The sequence below is a fragment of the Ammospiza nelsoni genome, chromosome Z, assembly GCF_027579445.1.
Source record: "Ammospiza nelsoni isolate bAmmNel1 chromosome Z, bAmmNel1.pri, whole genome shotgun sequence".
NCBI classification, from domain to species: Eukaryota; Metazoa; Chordata; class Aves; order Passeriformes; family Passerellidae; genus Ammospiza; species Ammospiza nelsoni.
The window spans coordinates 86,782,542-86,804,672 of NC_080669.1; the positions used below are offsets into that span (position 1 = coordinate 86,782,542).

At 49.8% G+C, this 22,131-nt stretch overlaps 1 protein-coding gene across 1 annotated transcript in view; it reads right to left on the reverse strand.

Moving 5' to 3' along the window:
* Positions 1-781: 781 nt before the first annotated feature.
* ZBTB7C (zinc finger and BTB domain containing 7C) overlaps positions 782-22,131 on the reverse strand; it is a 39,270-nt gene continuing 17,920 nt past the window's right edge. The window contains exons 2-3 of the mRNA XM_059492432.1: positions 9,735-10,928; positions 782-4,309 (exon numbers count right to left, since the gene is read on the reverse strand). Of these exons, the coding sequence (XP_059348415.1) occupies positions 3,673-4,309; positions 9,735-10,928 (1,831 nt within the window). The 3' untranslated portion in view covers positions 782-3,672. The remainder of the gene's footprint in view (positions 4,310-9,734; positions 10,929-22,131) is intronic.

Genomic DNA, 22,131 nt, shown 5'->3' on the forward strand with positions numbered 1-22,131 from the left:
CAGGACAACACGTAGGTGTCCCAAGAGGCTCAGGGCACCTGTTTACTTCACCTCCAAATGGCTGAACAATGTGGGATGAGTCCCACCGTTCCCAGCTGGAGCTTATCTTCCAGGCTTTTGCACCTCATTCAAAAACAGCAAAGGAATTCTGCAATTTTTGTGCGGCCACATGAATTAGAGGGCTCATTTTTGTGTCATTTGAGTTCATATAATCATAGAATCGTCAGAAGATTTGAGTTGGAAGGGACCTTTAAGGGTCATCCAGTCCCACCCCCTGCCATGGGCAGGGACACCTTCCACGACCCCAGGTTGCTTCAAGCCCCATCCAGCCTGGCTTTGGACATTTCCAAGGATCCAGGGGCAGTCATCATCTCTTTGGGCAACTTGTTTCAGTGTTTTGTCACCCTCATTGTAAAAAATTTCTTCCTTCTATCTAGATTGAATCTCCTCTCTTTCAGTTTAAAACATCTCCTCTTGTTCTATGACAATATGCCCTGCTAAAATGTTTGCCCCATCTCTTTTCTAAAATGCCCCTGGAGGCCCTGGCAGGGGCTCTGAGGTGTCCCTGGAGCTTCTCTGGTGCAGCTGAACAGCCCCAGCTGTGCCAGGCTGGCTCCAGAGCAGAGGGGCTCCAGCCCTGGCAGCAGCTCCGTGGCCTCCTCTGCACTGGCTGCAGCAGCTCCAGCTCCTTGTGCTGCTGGAGCCAGGGCTGGGGCAGCTCTGCAGGGGCACAGGGGCAGGATCCCCCTGCCCTGCTGCAGCCAGGGTGGGATGAACCAGAAGCCACCACACCGTGAGCTGGGACAGAGCTCGTGTCCCTCCAGCCGAGGTTTGGTGCTCGTCACACCCGCCCTGGAAACGGGAGCAGATCCCCAGGAAGGCACCTTCACACTCAGCTGGGCTCCCACGGGGATACCTGTGGCCTGGACTCACCACACAACACCGAAACGGGAAGAAACAAGAGTTTTCTCTAACCATCCCTCTACACCCCAAAAGTGATCACAGCCAGTGCTCAGCTCCCTCCAGCCCTGCCCAACCCAGCGCCAACGCGGGAAAATCAACCTTAACTCCATAATTGTCATCAGCATCAGCCCCTCGGGCTGGAGCCCATACCAGCTCAATCTTTAATTAATAAGTGATTATTCTGGCTTTCCAAAAGGTGTCAGGCAAACATCCACGGAGCTGAGGCCACACGGGTGGCTGTGCTGGCAGCTCAGCAACCGCAGCGCCTTTGCCTTCACACCATGGCCACAGGCAAGAGAATCAAGTCCTGCTAATAATTTAAAAGCATCAATTAATACAGTTTAATAAATACATGAAGTGATCTAGTCTCTTTTTTTTTCATCAGCTTTTTAGCATCAATCAAAGTTAAGGGTGATTGTCCCATGAGTAACTAAGGCAAATTTGTTTGTGTACGTGTGTGTTCCTCTCTACTTTTTTGTTTTGATTTTTTTCCATTGTTTTGTACATAAAGCAATCACATAAAAATAGCTATAAATAGAAAAATTGCAAAGGTTTATCCCCACTTAGACATATAGGAAAAAAAAAAAAAGAACCCAACCACCTAACAAACAAACCAAGACAGAAAAAACACCTTGCTTCAAGTCCTTGCAGATCATACAGTACTTGGCATCTTTGGATATTTTACAATGACTCCAAATCGTAGACAAAAAAACACCTGAAGGAACCAATCATCTGCAAAACGTCGCTTGTTTAAGAAGTTGATGTGGATTAAAAAGAAAAAGTTTGATGCAGTTTTAAGAAGATTTCTTTTTCTTCTTACTTCCTTTTTTTTTTTTCTCTCCATTGACTTTTGTTGCACATGGAGTCTTTAAGGATTTCTTTTGGGAGGAGGAAGCCAAGTGTTGGGCAGTTCCTTGGGGCCATTCTGCTATGGTTGGTCTCACAGCAGAAGCCCCTCAACCCTCCTGAGGGCTGTGGAATCCTTGACTTCCCTGTGTCCCCTTCCTTGCCTCTGGTGGGCAGATTCTCATCCAGCCACCTCGCCACTGATGGAAAAACCAAAAACCTCATGAACCCGCGCTCCTCGCATTCCCTTCGACTTTGCTGACGTTGGAAGGTCATAGTAAAAAGAGAAATAAAAGCCCCAATTGGTAACATTTACATTTCTAAGTGTTGGTTTCATGTAAAACAACCACTGTAACCCACCTCAGCCAGGGGTGGAAGTGGGATCCCACCATGCCTGCCTCCCATGGCTCATCCAGGAGGAGCCATCAGAGGCAGATGGCCACCAAAGCCTTTATCCTTCAGAGCAGCTCATGGATTTGGGGCTGAAGGAGGTGGACGGGGTGATTCCAGCCAAGTGGCCACTTTTTGTACCCCGAAAGAATTACCAGATGGGGTCTGCAGGGATGCTGGGGAGTCAGCCCAAACCTGCTGGCCAATGTGAGTGACCTTCAACTTGGAGTACCCTGTCATATGTCACCACCTTCTCTTTTGAACCAACTACAGGGAAGAAACAGCATTTCTACTTGCTGTCAAGGATGCTATCACCATCAACACACCAGTAGTGAACATCTTTTCCAGAAAGATCCCTCGAGACACGCAGCAGGGATATTTGCACACCCGAATTTTTCCCACCAACACTGCAGATTTGGGGACACGCGAGTGTTTTCTAAATTTTTCTCATCACTATCACATAAGAATTTGAGGGAATTAAGGACAGAACTTCAGACATTTCTGAATGGTCAGCGGCAGCGAATTCTGACTCTTTGGTTTGAAACGACTTTTTCATTTCAAAATTCCCACTTGTTCATTTTTTCAAAGCAAGGGTTTAATAAAAGCTCAGTATTGAAATATTACTGATTCTTCTAAAACTTTTCCTTCACCTTTTCAAGCAACTGAAGTTAAAATACTCAAAATAGGCTTTGGTTCTCCTTTTGAAACTTTGAAATAGCTAAAGAACCAAAATAAGTAAAATCCCCCTTTTCCACCTAGCTTTGCGCTAGGTGTTCAATCTCCTTTTTTTTTTTAATGTTTTTAATGTTTTTAAGGTCCCAACTCATGCTGCAGGTCAGGGCTTTCACCAGCCCTGTAAATCTGATATACTGCTGAGAAAGGCAGCGGCCAGTATCCTCCCTCTCTCCCTCTCCCAGTAAGGCTGCTAGACCTCCCCTTTATCCCTTGTAGAATAAATATTGTCACCAGACATGGGAATTAATTAAGAAGAAAAAAAAAAAAAACAAAACCAGAAAGAAAACAAAAAGGTCCTTTTGACCAAAAGGGCCAAGGAATGCAACAAAACAAACCCAAGTCTGGACGGCTTGTCAGTGTCCAGCGAGCTCCTTGTGTGGGAAAATGGGGAACATTTCCCACAGAAAAGCCATCTCGTGGTGATGGCCGAGCCCTGGACTAAGGCAAGTGACATTTTTAGGGGTGTTCAAGAGAGCAGCAGTCCTGGCCTGGCCTTCCCAGATGGAGCCATGAGTGGAGGGATGGGACAGGGAGTGCCTGATGGCCCCAAAGTCTAAAGTGCTGGTGGCCATGGGGCACAGCACCTGCCCATGCCCTGCTCGCCCCAGGGACGGCCTCGTGCCCCGAGCCCCATGGCAGTGAGAGGACAAAGAGCTTCTCGGGAGCCTGATGATGCAGAAGGGTGGGTGGGAGCCTTGCTGGGATGGGAGCAGATGCATGGTGGGACCGGGCGCGGGTTTAGTTGCTGGCCTCTGAGATGGGAGCCACGTGGCCAAGCCCCGCCAAGCCACTGAAGCCTGTGCTCCAAGGGTTGGGGAGAGGGAAGAAGGGTTGGGCAGCGAGGTTTTCATTGTGGCCCAGGGCGAAGGCGAAGATGCCCGCGTTCCTCTCCATGTCCATCTGGGCCCGCCTGAAGAGCTTCATCTGCGTCTCTTCGATCTGGCTCTCCAGCTCCTGCAGGCTGAAGGGCGCCTTGGCCCCGCTCAGGAAGTGCTTGGGGCTGGGCCCGGGAAGGCACATGGCCGTGCTGCCGAGGTGGCCGCTCATCTCCTCCAGCGCGGGCGGCATCATGAAGCCGCTCTCCATGGGCGGGCCCCCGGGCGCGAAGAGCAGGCCGGCCGCCCGCCACGCCGCCGGCTTGCGGCCGCGCCGGGGCCGCGCGATGCGGCAGCTCTGCCGCTTGATGTGGCGGTGCAGGTGGTCGGAGCGGGTGAAGCTCTTGTAGCAGAACTCGCACTGGTAGGGCCGGATGCCCGTGTGGATGCGCATGTGGTTCTTCAGGTCGTAGTTGTGCACAAACTTGGCGTTGCAGTGGATGCACAGGTATGGCCGCTCGCCCGTGTGCTTCCGCATGTGGATTTTTAGCTTGTCCTGCCTGCAAAAGAAAAGGTGCTTGGTCAGGCGGTGTGGGCCGGAAGGGTTGGGATTGCTCTTTTTGGGATTGGCTCCCCGGCTGGGATCAGGGTGATGGAAGGGTGGAGATGGGAAGGCCCTCATCATAGGGCCTCTCCCAATGTATGGATGGTCTTGCAGGTGATGTTCGCGTTCGCCTTTTCTTTCCTTGGCACTAAAACACCATACACACAGAGCCCTCCACGTAAGGAGTTTGCAGCCCATCCCAGAGAGTTCAAAATAGCTCAAATTGGAGGGGAAAAAAAATCATCCCTGTAATAAACCTAAAAAACACAGAATCATTAACGCTGGAGAAGACCTAAGATCATCAAGTCCAACCACACCACCAGTCAAGGCCACCACTGACCCATGTCCCCAAGTGCCAGATCCAGATGGCTTTTAAATCCCTTCAGGGATGGAGATTCCACTACTGCCTTGGGCAGCTGTGCCAGGGCCGGACAGATCTTTCAGGTAAGACATTTTTCCTGATTTTCCAAGCTCAGCTTTCCCTGACACAACTTGAGGCTGCTCCCTCTTGTTCTGTCCCTTGTTCCCTGGGAGAAGAGCCTGATCCCCACTAGGCTACATCCTCCTTCCACATACTTGTAAAAAGCAAGATTCTAAATATGGGAATATATCTATATATAATTAAATCTGGGATTATTAAATAAATACAGCCCTGTTCCAGCCTGCAAATAATGAAATCAGTTGGGATTTGAGAACCTGGAAATGCAGGACAATACTGCTTAAATTCAGTCCCTCTCGGAGCCGATTTTCCTCTCCTTTTATTCTTGCAGTGACCACATGGTGTCTCAGGAGCTTTCTTTTGGAGCAGGAGCAGCACAGAGGGTGATGCTGCCAGAGGTGCAGCATCCAGGCTCTCTGCCCTTCCCTGCCAGGGTCTCCAAGGCCAGCACACATCCAACCTCCCACACAGCTTGGAGAAGTTTTTCAAGTCCAGCCATGGAATATTGTAATATCCATCCCAATGGCACTTATTTACAAATATTTATATACGTATTTTTAAGGGGAACATCTAAAAGCGAGAATATTTTCCCATATGGGCAATCCAATCACTGCTTTTTCCCAAAAAAATAAATGTTTCCTTCTGCAGCCAAAATCCAAAAAAAACAAAATCACAGCTAAAGAGTATGATTATAAAAAGTGAAGCTGATTATGGCCCAGCTGAGCTGAACATTGCTTCCTGGGTTGCACCAGTGGTGTTCAAGTAAAGAGCAAAGTGGGAAAATTCATATTGCTTTCCAAAATTATTTCAGTATGAACCCTCCAACATAATAGTATTGAGGCTAAAAATATGTAGAACATGTGGAGTAATTTCATTATTAGATATAAAAAAATATATTATATATTACAGATATGTCATATAAAACTATACGGTGTATTTTAGCATAAACAGTAAAGAATATACAATTCATTATTGTTTTAAAATATAATTATATTATAAATTAAATAATGTTAATATATATTATGATGATTTAATTTATATAACATAAAAACCAGACAAAAATCTGTTTCTTCTGGAAGGTCAAGCCCTCAAAACTTGTAAGGTGCTGCCTCTGAACTAGTTTTTGTCACCCAGCCCATATTGAAACAGTTTTTGGTGACGTGCCCAGCAGCACAGAGGTGTTGGCCACACCGTGAGGAATGCAGCTCTGGGCTGGGCATCCCTGCACACCATCAAGGATGCAAAGGAGTTTCCCTAGCAGGAGAGTGACTTCTTCACGAGATGATGCTTTATTGCTCTTGGGAGACTGATCCCAGCCTGGCCCTGCACCTACAAATTTTTTAGGGAGACACGGAAAAAAATGCATCCCTCAGTCCCTGTGCCAAGCTCAGGTCAACTTCCCACTGTGGCATCTTTAAATCTGGTGCTACCCCGAGGTTTTCACAACAGTGCATTTTCTCTGCAGGGGCTGGAGCCAGTGCTCAGCAGCAGACAAAGCAGCAGCAGGGAGAATTTCACCCCGAACGGCGAAGTCGCGCGCGGATGAGCGCGGGGGCTCGTGCTGCGAAGGGGGGGCAGTGTTAATAAAAAGCAGAGCTGCCGACCCCACCTATAATTTAATTTAAACCTCTGTAGGTAATGTTTAACCTAGCAGGATCGCTTTTCCTAATAAACACGCTGCGTGCCAGGACTGTATAATGTAAATACAGGCAAAGCTCTTTTCAGGCTATTACCCATCTCCGGCAGCAGACAGGGAGAAACCCAGTCCTCCCTGGCCCGGCAGCATCTCCAGGGAACGCAAGGGAGGTTTGTGGAGCTGCTCAGAGGCTGGGAGGGTGAGGTGCTCTGTGGTGAAACACCCCAGGGGGATGTGCCATGGGGAACACGGGGTTTGTGAGCTGGGAGCTGGGCTGGAGGCTCGCTCCGACGGAGATCCGCACTCTGTGTGTGTGAATAACCTTAATGCAATTGCATTAGGAGAGCGATTAGGGCTCTGTGAGCTGTCACAACACAAATAATAGGAACAAATAATGTTAACCTTTCCAGCTGGAACAGTATCTCCTTGAGCACTCTGGGGTTGTCTTGGTGGAAAAGCTGAAATATTTGCCGCTTTCTCCGGCGTTCTAGTGGGGTGGAAAGCAGACTAGAAGCTGAGCAGTCTTTGTTTAAGGAAAAAATAATTAATGAGCCATTAAATGAAGTCCTGCTTCCTGTGATCAGATGTCCGTGGGCAGCAGGAGGGGCAGGTCCAGGTGCACGCAGGGTCCTTGCTGGGGGATGAGAGACCCCACTGATGTGGAGGGGAAGGGATCTGCTGGGGAGGTTGGGGCACTCCTCACCCCAGGAAAATATACCTTCTCCATTTCCCCAGCAGATTTTCACCTCCACAGTGCCTTAAATGCAGAAGAATTGCAAAGGACTGATTCACACTGAGATTCCATTTGAGAACCTCTGCTTCCCTGCACTCTCACTCCCAGGGGACCCCAGAAGGGACCATCTGAGCCTGCACCTCCCCAGTGAAGGCACCGTGGGTGCAAGTCCAATGCTTTCAGAGAGCATGGGATTCCCCCCCTCCTCCGAGAGCAAAACACTTAATCCAAGTGGCAGCACTCAGGAAATCCCAGTAGAAATCTCTTTCTGCATCTCAACCACTCCACTTTGCTTAAAACTACACCTTTTCCTAAAAGAGAGCTCTCACACCAGAGTAATGATGAAAACAGCTAAGAAAACCCCACCCCAAACAAAGCCAATTAGCTGCACGCTATTCAAAATCCTTCCAAATGCATTTAAAAAGAAATCAATATTTTAATATATCCACTTTGCTCAGGGTGTTAAAGAAAGAAAACACCTTCTAGCACCCAGCTCTGCATGGAGTGACCCACAAGACCAGTTTTCATTAGTCATGTTGGGGGACTGCACTGTTGGACAAGTCTCAGTTTTCTGATTTTTTTTCCCCTTGGATGAAGTCCCCCTACCCCTGTGCCCTGTGTTTAGAAGATGCTGAGCACATGGGGGATGTTGAAACTATCAGGTTTAGTCCTGTATTAGTAATGGGTGATGCTAGACCAGCTCTGTGTGGAGTTTTCAACCTCCACCACCACGCTGATATAACTTGTCTGGATTAGGCTTTATGCCTCAGTTTCCCTGAACTAAGTGAACAACGCTGCCTTTGCCTGTAAATGACTTTGGAAGCCCTCTGGGAGGGCTCAGCTCTATATTCCTGTTACAGGGAAGATGTCAGTGATGGATCTAGGCAGGCTAGTTCCTCACCAAAAATTAGCACCTGCAGCAGCACACACAAGAGAGCGACAGGGACCACAGGATGGGGCTGGCCAGGCTGTCCCTCCAGTCACAGGGCTGAACCCACCCCACAGAGAGAACAGTGCTAACCTGGGGCTGCAGCACCAGCAGGAGCCAGATCCAAATTCCTGCAGGCAGGAATTATCACCATGCAGTGGCCTTTCCCCTGCAAATACCAGGGTGAGATGGCTCACACTGCACATGCCCGCCCGAGGCACGATGCTCCCCGCATTATAATATGGTGTCTGCTGTGTTAATGGAGGGGAGCATGGAAATTTATTTTCAGGTCAAATTCTCATCATCTGCATATCTTCCATTCGTATATTATCATAGGGACAGGAGAAGAAAAGACAGGCTGAATGCAGGAGCACCCCAGGTGTCCGGCCATTGTCAGGAGCTCGCCTCTGCCTACTGTGCAGATTATTTTCCTCTGGTTTTCTCACCCCAGCTTAATAGGGCTCTCTCTCTCTCTCACATGCAGCCAGGAGCTGAAATACCATGCTCTTGTCAGAAAGCTTTATTATTATGGTAAAGATTGTTCTCATTAGATATTAATTATACTCAGCAAGAGCAGGTCCAGGAATCTATTTGTCTCTGCTCACCGATTAAATTTGCCCAGCTTTGCAGAGCACGGTTTCAGGCTGGAACATTACATTTGCACAGCTAAATACAACTTGGCAAGAGAAGTTGCAGCTGCCCCATCTCTGGAAGTGTCCCAGGCTAGGGTGGACAGTGATGGGAGCAACCTGGGATAGTGGATGGTGTCTCTGCCCACGGTAGGGGGTGGAACTGGATGAACTCTAAAGTCATTTCCAGCCCAAACCATTCCATGATTCTGTGAGTCCAGCTGTTCCCCAGCACTGCCAAGTCCACCAGACCATGTCCCCAGGTGTCACACTTACACATCTTTTATATCCTTTCAGGGATGGGGGCTCCTCCACTGCCCTGGACAGGCTGTTACAGTGCTTTGCATGAAGAAATTGTTCCTAATATCCAACCCCCTGGTGACGCTTGAGGACGTTTCCCCTTATCCTGCCATTTTTTACTTTGGGGAAGAGACTGAGACCCCAACTGCGCTACTAAGACATAATAATTAGGGCCACTCCAGCCCCAGAAAGCCCAGAGAGCCCAGATACTGTCACGTCCCAATGTGTGCAATTTGGTTGTGGTCTACACTGATGCCAAAAAGTGCAAACCCAAACTAATTACATCCTGTGGCTAAATGGCCCTCCCAATTCAGTGCATCTCTCAGCACATTAGAGATGAAGCGTCCTTGGCTGTTTGACCATCTGTTTTCCAGCTCACTCTGGTCCCACTGTGGTGAACTATGGTGAGGTTGAAAATATCCTGTTACTTATTTAAGCTTTTGTCCAGCAAGGGATGGATCCAGTGAGCTGTGGATGTCATCCACAACCCACAAAAATCAGTAGGTTCTTTTTCTTCCTCCACCCTCCCTTCCTCCCTTTTTATTTTTTCTAAGGGGACAGAGATCATGCCCTGCTTTCCTCCCTACATTTATTCTGGGACAAAAACTCTGGTGAGTTTTCTCTGATGAGCAGCAGAGAAATCACTCATGGGTTATGATGTGGCCCCTCCAGCCCCACCCCACTCCCCACACACAGCAGAGGTGACCAACACACACCTGGTAAAGCGAACTTCACAGATATTGCACATATAGGGCTTCTCCCCCGTGTGGGTCCTCATGTGCCTGGGCAGCTTGCCAGCCCCCATGATGACTTTGTTACAGATGGGACACTGCTGGGACGCCTTGGGCTTTATTTTCCTCTCTTCCTCCAGGGACCATGGGGGGAAAACTCCTCCAAACTGGGTAGCACTTAAGAAATTGAGATAAGTGCTATAGTCAGTCTCTGCCTTAATATGCCCTAAGGGAGCTGCTGGTGTGTTGGCAAACATGTCCTTGAAGAAGTCATTAGGGAAAGGAGGTGGAGGTAGGTCTTCCTTCTCCTCCTCTTCCTTGATCTTCCTCTTTTTGATCACCAGATCCAAGGGGCCGTTGTCTACTTGTGGCTCCTCGAGCTGGGGGAAGGAGTTGAAGTCGCCGTTCCACAGGTGGGGGAAGAAGCTGGGGGCGAAAGGAGACAGAGCTGGCCTCCGTTCTGGGATGTTTGCCTTAGGGTACAAGTTTTCACTCAGCAAGGACTCTATGGAGAAGTCTCGTATCATGCCCAAGTGTCCAGAGGAGTTACTGGCTGGGAAGTGATTTGGAAAATCTTTAGGTGCTTCTGTGTAAGCTTCTTCAGTGAGATCGGACTCAGAAGGGCTTTGGTGGCAGCTTACTTCTTGCACATCAGTTCGGTTCTCCTGATTGACAAAATCTTCCACTTCCTCCTCCTCCTCTTCCTCCTCGTCTTCATCTTCATCTTCATCGTCGTCGTCGTCCTCTTTGTCATCTTCCTCCTCAGCCTCCCTGTCAGGCTCCATGATCTCAAGGCAGACATTGATGATGCTCTGGATCTCCAGCATCTTGGCGGCGCTGAGGATGTGCTTGACGTTTGAGGTGGTGATGGTGAGGGTTGAGGTGTAGGCGAACTCGAGGATGGCAGAAAGTGCTTCAGGCTTGACAAAGTCAATCTCGTAAACATAGGGCTGGTCCGTTAAAGTGCCGGTAGTGAAGAGTTTTTTGAAGTACTTGCTGCAGGCGGCCAGGACGGAGCGGTGGGTGCGGTACTCCTGGTCCTGCACGATGAGGATGACATCGCACAGGAGCCCGTCGTGCCGCTGCTCGTTCAGGCCGCACAGCACCTCGCTGCTGTGGTTCGGGAATGGGATCCCGATAAGATCTTCAATGCCATTGGCCATATTCTCATTTAGTGCCCTAGGACAAAGCACCAACAGCAGAGCGTTAGCAGGGCATTACCAACTGATAATGCCTTCCCTCCTCTGCCTCACCTGCCATCACCTCCTGCCTGCATGTCTCCGTGCATCTCCAGGGCACCTTCAGCTCCTTCCAGATCCTCTGCTTCCATACCCATCTCCTCATCTCCTTCTCAATTCCCACCCTGCTCACCTTTTCACAATCTCCACAAGCTCCCTCTTCTCTCTCACACCCCTCCCCCAGGAACCTTGTGCAATGACTCCCTACCCACCACATTTCTTCTGCGTTCTCCTGAAGCCAGCATTGTTCCAGGCACACGTTGGATTTGCCCTGCCAGGAGCTATGTGGGGAAAGTGATGCTGTATTGCTGACACTGCCAAGAGCCAGCACCTACACTGCTTGAAAGAGATGAGCCAGGGAGTGCCCAAATCATCTACGTGATTGTTTCTGGGGCTGGTATAAGTGGACATCCCATAGAGGAGGGTCACGGCTTCCTGCAGGAGCAGGAGAGCAATCCTTATGGATCTTCAGTTCTGCTTCATGCCTGGAAGCTATGACATGTCACCTCACATGAGGATATGCCATGTAGGAATGTCCTGCTGAGGGATCTGGGAATGGGGAGGAAAGCAAGGATTTGTGTCACAGTGTGTACCTAAACACTCAGGAAGACAACCAGGTAGCAAGGACCTGGCCAGACACAGAGTTGTCTGCTATCTCTTCCCATGAGCTGAGCTCTCTCCATTCCCAATCCTGCTTGGACTTGTCAGCATGGTATCAAAATGCCCCGTGCATCTGGCAGACTTCTTCCCCTGCTAGAGCAGCTTTAGCTTCAAAGGAAAACTCGGAAGCAAAAAGCCCACACCCAAGAGGAAAACCTGATTCTTTTTTTTTTTTTTTGTTGTTTTTTTTTGCCATTTTTTAATCTGTAAGATGTTTCCTCTTTCACATGGCTTCAGCAGCCCTTCCACATAAGAAATCCCAGGAAAGGAAAGCGATTTCCTCCAGCAGGCGACGAATACATTAATCCCCTCACAGACAGAATACATCAAACAGACAGAATAACTTTGAATACACTAACTCTTGGAAACCCCCAGGACACAGAGCATGTGTTCATGCAGTGTCACCTCTACCAGCCCTGGCCCTGCTGCAGGTAGACACTTGGTTCACAGCCAAGGGACAGAGCAGTTAATCTCCAGGAGAACTCAGGGCACGTGAAAGCAGAACTGCAGCCCCCCTCCATCCCTTTTGCGAGGCTGACATCACCAGGCAGGTTCCCCAGTTCCACACCACACCACCTCTGCAGCTCTCCTGGGATCCACTGCCATGTCCTCGCTATCCTTCCCTGCTCAGTTTATGGCTCTGCTGATTCCAAACCTCCAAACCTCCTTCCAAGCCACCAGCAGTAGGGACTCGGTTTACTTCAGATGGCTCCTGCCCTCCCAGCTGCCTTGGGGATGGAAAGAGCCTGGTCTGAATGGAGGCTCTGCATGAAAACCTGCACTTCACCTTGGCCAGAAACCCTTGGGAAGCCTGGGAGGCCTGTAGAGGGGATCAGATTCAGCAGCAAACATTCCCGTGGGAAAAGGAACGCCGTCTCCCTTTTCCTCCCTCCCCAGGGAGACCTTGCAGGTATCTTCCCCACACTTATCCAGCACTGCCAAAAACGGGTGTGTGGGAGCCAGAGAGTGAAGGTCTCAGAGGATGATGCAACCTGCAGGGAGGTGATGGACCACAGGCCTGGGCGGAGCCACAGGGATGGGGGACAGTGACCATGCTCAGTGAATGCTCACAGGGATGGGGGACAGTGTCCAGCTGTCCATGCTCAGGGAAGCCTCACAGGGATGGGGACAGTGTCCAGCTGTCCATGCTTGGTGAATGCTCACAGGGATGGGGACAGTGTCCAGCTGTCCATGCTCAGTGAAGCCTCACAGGGATGGGGACAGTGTCCAGCTGTCCATGCTCAGGGAAGCCTCACAGGGGCTGGAGGGCAGCCCCAGCCATGGGAGCCCTCTCCCGCCAGCTCCCCAAGCCTGGAGCTGGGCAGAGGAACCAGGAATCACACCCAGCTCTGGTCATTTTCAGCGGAGGGAGGATGCTCCAGCCCCTCATCCCATGGTGTGCCCATTACCTCCACGCTAATTACGTCTGTTGTCTGAAACAAATTGATTCATTACAGGGTGCTGTGCTTAACCATGTTAACCAGCAACGCTCCTCTGCGATCCCGACCAGCTCTGTATCAAATCCTCCTTGAAAATCGCCGATAAATGACAGTAAATCTAATACCTTCTCCAAGTGGAGTGTAAGATAATAAATAACCCCTGAGCCAGGGAGGAAAAGACAGCTTCCTTTCTAGGGCTTTGTATCCCGAATAATAAGCGTGAGCAATTAAATTTCTATTGCTGTTTTTATCATCTACTCATTTATTTTTGTTTGGAAGGAGCCTGAGTGTTAAAGGAGCTTCTTGCATGAAGGAACGTGTCTTCCTATTTTCATCTTTCACTGCCAGATCACCCTAAGTGCCAAAAATCAGAACAGCAGAATATCAGGCTACCCTGAGAAATGTTTTTATAGAGGGTTTTTTCTGGACACTAGGCTTCATTCTCCCTAATTAGTGGCTTATTTGCTCGACAGCAAGAAAAATTAGAATTGGGAGATTGGGGTGTACAAATGCATAGTTACATATAATTTATATGTATAAAATATATTTTAAAAATTACGGGGTTTTGGTGGAAATTAGCTATTTTTCCTTTCTTATCCCTCCCTGGTCCTCCTGAGATGTGGCTCTGTTAACTGCAGCGTTTAGGCAAGCCGATAACTTTACAGGATGCTGGCAAAATTGAAGGTGATTCATGTCATTTAAACCGGGGGTGAGGGGGGGGGAGAGGGAGAGAAACAGCCCATTCATTTGCATGCATTTGCATTTTTTAAACTCTCAGAGTGGTTTGACAGCTCTGGAGCTCAGCGAGCTTGAGAAATGACCTTATGGTTCCCATGCCCCCGGGGAGGTTGATGGCCAGAGGCTGGAAGTGTGCTGAGCCTGACGTTTTCTTTCCTTCCCCTCCCTCCTCTCCCTCCTCCTGCACTCCCCCCTTCCTATCCCCAAGCCAAGGGTGGGGTCCTCAATAATAACAGGCTTAAAAATAGCCTCTGATGGTGACAAATGTCACCAGAGCATGCACACACACACACACACACGCGCAAATGCTGAGCAGGCGACATGGAGTTAAACAGCAAAATCCCATTTTATAATAGAAAATTACAGCATTGTTAAAATAAACTGGAGGGAGATGGTGGAAAGGGTGGAGGGCACCTAAGATAAATGTATTCTGCAGATGATGTTGTGAAACATTGCGTTTATGGTCATGCTTAAAACTCATTCATTACTTTCTTGCCAGGAAAAGCCCCACTTATAAAAAAATGATGGTGGGATACTGGACTGCTTCCCTCAAACATTCTGCCAACAGATTTAGACACCTGAAGCTGCAACAGGCAAAAAAAGAGGGGTTGTTGGGGGCTAAGATTTGTCCTCTTTTTGGGTGAAAAATGCCAGATACAAGCCATGGACTACAGCAATTATCATAAACCACCTGCAATGTGCACTCCCTGGGTGACCCAGAGCTCATCCAGGCACTCTGCTGCTCAAAACCTCCTTTTTTTTTCTTTAGTAATCTTTTTTCCTCCAACCTCCTTCACTATAACACTGAAGGATCTCAGCATCTCCAAACCAGCAATGTAAAACTGAAATACCAGAGAGAGGCAAAATGCTGATTTTAGCACCGCGCTAAGTAAAAACCAGAAGTACACTCAATAGGTTATAACGACACATGCACAGAAACCAGATAAAGCAAACTCGTGTTGCCTCTGCTTGTTTGTAGGGGTGGAAGTGGAGCACTGACACAGCCTGGAGCAGCCCTAGGAGATGTGCCAGCCCTGGGCAGGGACAGCATCCTGCCCCTGGCTCTCAGCGCTGCTCAATGGCAGGAGCAGGAGGCCTGTGACCTGTGAGGGCTCCTCACCAGCACTGCCCTTGCCCATCTCCTTCCTCAGCCCGGTGACAACGCCCTGGAAAGCTGAGCCCTTGGAGGAGATGAAGGCTGCCAGGGGGAGCCCAGGCTTGTGCGAGGTGTGGCTGCTGGTTCAGGGATGGGGGATGTCCCCTTCCCATGCACGGGGACAGCGCTTCGCACCCTGAGTCTTGGCTGGGAGATGCAATTTTGGCTTTTAATTGCTTGCTGGCACACAATGTAATTGCTGTAACATGCAGTGTTTCAATATTTTAATACTCTAATATTTTAATATATTAATATTCTGGTACATTAATATTTTATTATTTGCGTATTTTAGATATTTATAATTTTGCATTAATATTGTATACGTTCATATTTTTTGTGTTTTTATTTTGTATTTTCGTTATTTGCATTGAGATTTTTCTTTAAAATGTGCATTGCTTGGCCTTCTCTTTGCTGTGATTTTCCCTCAGGTAAGTGCTGGCTCCTGACTGTGCTTCTTTTTTCTGTGCCTCCAGTGACTCTCTGTGGGACTGCCCCCCCAAGATATAGGGGTGCCCCAGGGCAAGCAGGGGATGCAAAGCAGCTGCCCCCCCATGCCAGGCTCATTCTGCATTCAGCACAGTGGAGGAAGGAGCCTCAGGCTCTGGCTGATCTCTGCCTGCTCCTGGTGTCAAAATGTCATTTTTCCAGGCAAAACAAGGTGTCTCCAGTTCCTCCCTTCACCCAGCCTGTGTGTGTAGAGGGATTCAGGGTGCAAGGCCAGGGGCAAGGCTTGGGGTTGAGCATCCCTGACCACTGCTCCCCCATCCCAGCCAGCTGCTGGCCCCCCCTTCCTGAGCTGACACAAAACTCCTGCAGGAATTCCAGCTCTACCCCTGAAGCATGAGACCACCCAGCAGAGCATCCCAGAGGTGTCAGGACCAGGCTTTGGGGTGCTGAGCACGCCAGGCCACCCCAGGCTGCTGACCCTGTCAGGAGAGGGAGTCAGAGAACCACAGATTGAATCTCAGAATGGTTTGGGCTGGAAAGGGACTTGAACCCCATCTCCTTCCACCCCCTGCCATGGGCAGGGACACCTCCCACTGTCCCAGGCTGCTCCAAGCCCCATCCAGCCTGGCCTGGGACACTTCCAAGGATGGGAGAATCAGGAGGAGATCTCAACACCTTTCCTCACCCTGATTTATTTTCTATCACCACCTCCCCAGCCCGGGGTGCTCAGCACCCTGAGGCTCAGATGCTTTGGCTCTGCTGCTCTGCTACCTGCACCTCTTTCCCAATCCCTGCTCCAGGCTGCAGGAGCGGAGGCAGCAGCCAGGGTGGGCTGGCTGCTCTCCCTCTGCATCCACCCATGGATGTGCCAACCTGCCTGCTACATCCATCAGCCCATAAATATATATGTGGGTTATTTTTTTCTTTCCCCCCCAGTTTTATTTGTGTCTCTTCATAATGAGGCAATTAAAATGTGCGTGTGAGATCACCATAATCTGTCAAAATATTACAGCTTCTTTCACTGGGGTATGCTGGCCAGTGATTGATCACTCCTGCTGCTGTTACTTGGTGGAAAAACACTGGCACATGGTGCCCAGAGAGGCTGTGGCTGCCCCTGGATCCCTGGAAGTGCCCAGGACAAGGTTGAACAGGGCTTGGAGCAACCTGAGATAGTGGAAGGTGTCCCTGCCCATGGCAGGGGGCTTGGACACAGCAGTCACTTCAAACCCAAACCAAACTCTGATTCTATTTTGGTGCAATAGGGATGCTGAGGCTCTGTTCCTGCATCCACAACCTTGAGCAAGTCGCTTGTGCAAATGTCCTCGAGCAAAGCCACCCACACTGACACCCCATCCACAGCCAGCCCCACAGGGACAACACCACTGCCTTGGCCAAGCCCTTCACTCCAATTGGGAGCACCAAGAAAGACTTGGGATCCCCAAATGCCAATTTGAAGGCAAGCAGAGAGGTGGGATTACCTTTTTATTTGAAAATGAAGGAAGGTGCAACACCTAAAAGAGGTAACTATTGCCTTTATATTTATTCCTTTCTATGGGGGCACACCTCCCCTCTGAACATCCTGTCTCCAGAGGAACATGTTATTAAACCACCCACCCCAGCAGCACGCATTTCTGCCCTCCAGCAGGAAGGTGGGGCATGGAGCTGCCTGCCTTTCAATCACTTCCCTGGGATGCCTGGAATGATGAGGAAAATGTGGCGACATTGACCACTGCCTCCCTCGTAAGAAAATCACCGGAATTCTGAGGGACACCATGCCTCTGCAGACCCAAATTGGTTCTGTGTGTGAGAAATCACCATGGTTCTGAGGGACACCACCCTCTGCGGGCCCAAATTGGTTCTGTGCAAGGGAAATCACCATGGTTCTGAGGGACACGACTCCTCTGCAGGCCCAAATTGGTTCTGTGGGACACCATCCCTCTGGAGACCCAAACTGGTTCTGTGCAAGAGAAATCACCATGGTTCTGAGGGACATGACTCCTCTGCAGGCCCAAATTGGTTCTGAGGGACACCACCCCTCTGCAGACCCAAAGGTGGTTCTGTGCAAGGGAAATCACTGTGGTTCTGTGTGAGGGAAATCACCATGATTCTGATGGACACCACCCCTCTGCAGACCCAAATTGGTTCTGTGTGTGAGAAATCACCACGGTTCTGAGGGATACCAGCCCTCTGCAGACCCAAAGATGGTTCTGTATGAGGGAAATCACCCCAATTCTGAGGGACACCGTCCCTCTGCAGACCCAAACTGGTTCTGTGTGAGGGAAATTACCATGGTTCTGATGGACACCATCCCTCTGCAGACCCAAACTGGTTCTGTGTGAGGGAAATCACCACAGTTCTGAAGGATACCAGCCCTCTGCAGGTCCAAAGATTGTTCCGAGGGACACCGCCCATCTGCAGACCCAAAGATGGCTGTGTGAGAGACATCATCACAGTTCTGAGGGACACCACCCCTCTGCAGATCCAAATTGGTTCTGTGCAAGGGAAATCGCTGTTGTTCTGTGTGAGGGAAATCACCATGATTCTGAGGGACACCACCCTCTGCAGACTCAAAGATAGTTCTGTGTGAGGGAAACCACCCCAATTCTGAGGGACACCATCCCTCTGCAGACCCAAATTGGTTCTGTGTGAGGGAAATCACCCCAGTTCTGAGTGACACCACCCCTCTACAGGCCCAAAGGTGGTTCTATGCAAGGAAAATCACCATGGTTCTGAGGGACTGTATCCCTCTTCAGACCCAAAGGCGGTTCTGTGTGAGGGAACCACCTCCCAGCAACACCAGCAGGGTTTTACTTCTCCAGGAACTGTGACCAGTCTGGGGGACACGGGGTTGAGCTGGGAAAGTCTGGGGTGGTCGGCTTTCAATTGAGTTCATCCACACAGAAATTAAGATCATGCCAAAAACCCATGGATTGTGCTTGGATCTGGACAGAGCAGAAGAGGGAAGATGCTTCCAAAGCGATGCTTTGGCCAGGAAGGATGCACAGAAGGTGGCATTCTCCCTGCTGGCAGCACGGATGGGAGGCAGCCCCGGGGGTGGGCGCAGAGGTGGCAGCACCCCAAAGGTCTCCTGGCAAATGGAACAGCTCAGCACAGTTTGGAGAGATGCTCTGTGGGACATCAGGGGAAAGGCCAAGCAGAGTCCCTGACACAGATGGAGACCTCGCTGTGCTGCCAGGAGGAGAGGGGTGGCCAAGGAGCCCAGCCCTCCACAGGATGTGTGAGATGGAAGAGCCCCAGCAGTCGAGCATGGTTTGATCACATAATTAAAGTGGTCAGGCTTCAGGGAGTGAAATCCCAGGGGTGACCTTCACCCTGCTATTTCTTCATTACTTACTGGACTTGTCAGAATTCATACTAATCTCTGAACAAAATCCTTGGGCATACAAGGATTCATCCGTACCAACATCTGGCTGGCAAGTTGAGCCCATGTGAACTATTTATATTTGCACATACTATATAAAACTGACCTTTTTCCAGCTGGAACTACTAGTTTCCTATAAGCAGGCCACAAAAAAAGCCATATTCATTGAAGTCCCATCAGGGAGTCCAAAACAAAAGGTGCTTTAGAAAAATCTCCAGAGTTTCCAGTGATCCCAAGAGTAACCCTTTCTCTTCCCAATTTCCAAAATCCATGCAGGAGTTTATCCAGCCAAGCAGATCTGGGGCACATCAGTACTGGAGATCTGCTGGAATCTCTGGTACAGCATCACTTGGGAAGCTCCACAGGGATTATTTGCTTAGGAGGGTGCCACTCATTTGCTCACCAGGATGTGGAGGCCAAAGCAGCTCCTGTGCCCTGTGTGAATCCATCCCAGGGAATTTCTAAACCCTCCTTACACACCTCAGCAAATGTATACCCTTGAACAAATCCACCCCTGCAGGCTTACTCCAGCTACCCAGAGCCTACATGAAATACTCTGTACTTCATCAACTTTGTTTGCATACAGATATGATCTGGCAAAATTGCAAATTACGAATGAAATCACCCCTCAGCCTGCTGAACAGTTGGGTGCTGCTGGTTGTAATGGGAATTTGCTGCTGCTCCACGACCACCAGGACCTGACCCCAGTCCATATAAAACTCGATTTCCTGTCCTCAGTTCCTCTCTGGGGAGGAACCTGTGGCTGAAGTTGAGCTCTTGGGTGGCACAGGGTGATGAAGAGGTTGAGCTCATGGCAGGATGCTGGAGGTACCTGCTCTTTAAGTTCCTTCCAACCCAAACCCATTCTGTGATCACATCACCAAGTCCCATGCCCCTCCCATTTCCCTGGAACCAGTTCTCAGCCCCAGATAAACACCAACACGAGCCCTGTCATGGCAAGAATAGAATTCAGTGTCTGCTGTAATTGAAGGGCCATGTTTTCACTTTGGTTTCCTTTTCCCAGCTTCCTTAAATTGCCCGTCACACTGCCCAGTTTCAGAATTTATATAAAGCTCCAAAATCAGGAGCTCCAGGTCTTTTCTGGGTGGCAGCTTGATGAAGTCTGCATGCTGCATGACAAATGCCATCTGATGTGCTGAGCAGGCCTTGGCAAAGGGGCATCCTGGTGATAAATGGTCAAATAAACATAAACAATTAGTGGAGCTACATCAAAGGCACCACCTGGCTCCAGATGGTGTTTTGAGGGCTTCATCCACACACAGAGCAGGGGCAAATTAATTAACCACAGCATCTAGGCAGGTACCAGAGAGAAGACTTTACAGAGTGGTCACACAGTGACAACAGTCTTTTCTTGCAGCCTTGTCCCCCCATCCAAGCATTTCCTTGAAGGTCTGGAGCTTGAAGGGATGGTGCTCTGGGCATCAGCTTCCTACTGCTCCTCTCTGCTAAGGCTTCAGAAGGTGCTGCATGGCTGAAGATGCTCAAGATGCTTTTTTTTCTTGAAACCCATTTTATTGAAGCACTGTCTACATAGCTCTGTGTAGCCTTGATGGTCTCCTGGCCGTGTTTAATACAATGCTGCTGATACAGGCAATGATGCTGGGTGGGTGTCTCCCCCCCACCCAAATCTATATGCACACACTCAAAACACGTGTGGGAGGGGGGAATATGTTAAGTGAAACAGGAGGGCTTCCAGACATCCTCTGCAACCACCCCACTCTCATGGAAACTCATTCACACCTCAAGTGACACGCTCCCCCTCCCACACCACCAAAATGAGGAGAAAAAGAGAAAGCAAGAGGAAAATCCCCACCAGAGATATGCCCATGCAGGGTCTGGCTGAACATCTGGTTGCTGGTCTCCCCAGCAGCTCTGGTATGAGACAGATGAAGGTCCATGAGGTATGTGACATTGCTGGTGGCATTTCTGCCCATGTGGGTGCACCCACTCTCCTCCAACACCTTCCCATTGTGCCCAGACCCTGTTACAGGGAGTGACATAGGAGACATATAGGATACATCCCTGTTAACACACAACATTGCAATCCAATGAGCACATCAGTGGTAGGTACCTCCTTCCAGCATGGCCTTAAAAATAGCCAAAAAAAGCCATTTCCTCCCATTCTGAACTCTCCTGGGAAAACACACCAGCCCCTTCACTCTCTCTCATCCTGTTCTTCTTCAGAGCCAGAAAAAGGAAAAGAAATTGTAAAAAAAAAAAAAAGGGCTCCTATTGAACGGCCTGCACACACTGGGTGGGTTTGCTTCCTGACAAAAAAAAAAAAAAAAAAAAAAATTAAAAAAAAACCAAACAAAAAAAAAAGAAAGAGAAAAAAAAAGAAAAACCAACTAACCAACCAACCACGGCGGAAAAATGTGCCCAACTTAACCATGGAAAACTGGTTTGGCTGGCGTCCCTCCGGAGTGGACAGGATTGCGAGGGACTTGGACTCGGATCCGGGTGAGGCTGTCACCAGCCTGCTCATGAAAACACAGCTCCAAAATAAATACATTTTTTGAGGGCTCCGAAAAAGCGGAGCACGAAGGATGGGGATCCAGCTTCCCCTCCTCTTCTCCCCCCCCCCCCAACCTCGCCCCCAGAGAGAAAGCCACCGACGATGGGAGGACTTTGGGAACAAAAATAAAAGGGTCAGAGCGCTCGCACATTAAATCAGAAGCAGATGTGTGCCTGCTCGCCAGCCTGAGTCACCGCGGGAGGGTGGGGAAGGGGGGGTTATCGCTATTTTGGTGCTGGGTGTGGGGTACAGAAAACAATGCGAGGAGAAGGCGGTGCAGTGTTTGAGCAGGCTTAATATCGGCTTGGGAGCAGGTACAGGCAGGCTCCAGCAGCAGAGGGGTGGGAAGCTCAGCTCGGCAGTGGCATTGGCAGCACTGCACCCCATCCCCTGCCTGGGCAGGACTGCTCCTCCAGACCATGCCCAGGCTCCTGGCAGCATCACTGGGCATCCCCAGTGGCACACATCCCTTTTTGGGGGGTTTCCTGCTGATCTGCATTTAGTCCCCCGGTATCAACCCTCCAGGAGGAGCAGCCAATCATTCCCATGCGCTGGCCAAGATGCTGCCAGGCCTGAGGTATCTCCAGATCACAGCAAGGCAGAGGCAGGAGCTTTGTCCTCTCTCTCAGGAGGACATCCTCAGCAGCTCAGCACCTCTCTAAAGCCCTGCTTGCTTTGGGCCAAGCCCTGTAACATGAGCTTGGCTTCTCTCTTCAGCTCCCACTGCGCTCTGCGTGGCTGACACCGTGTTGCCGTTCATTAGGCTCATAAATCCCACAGGTATTT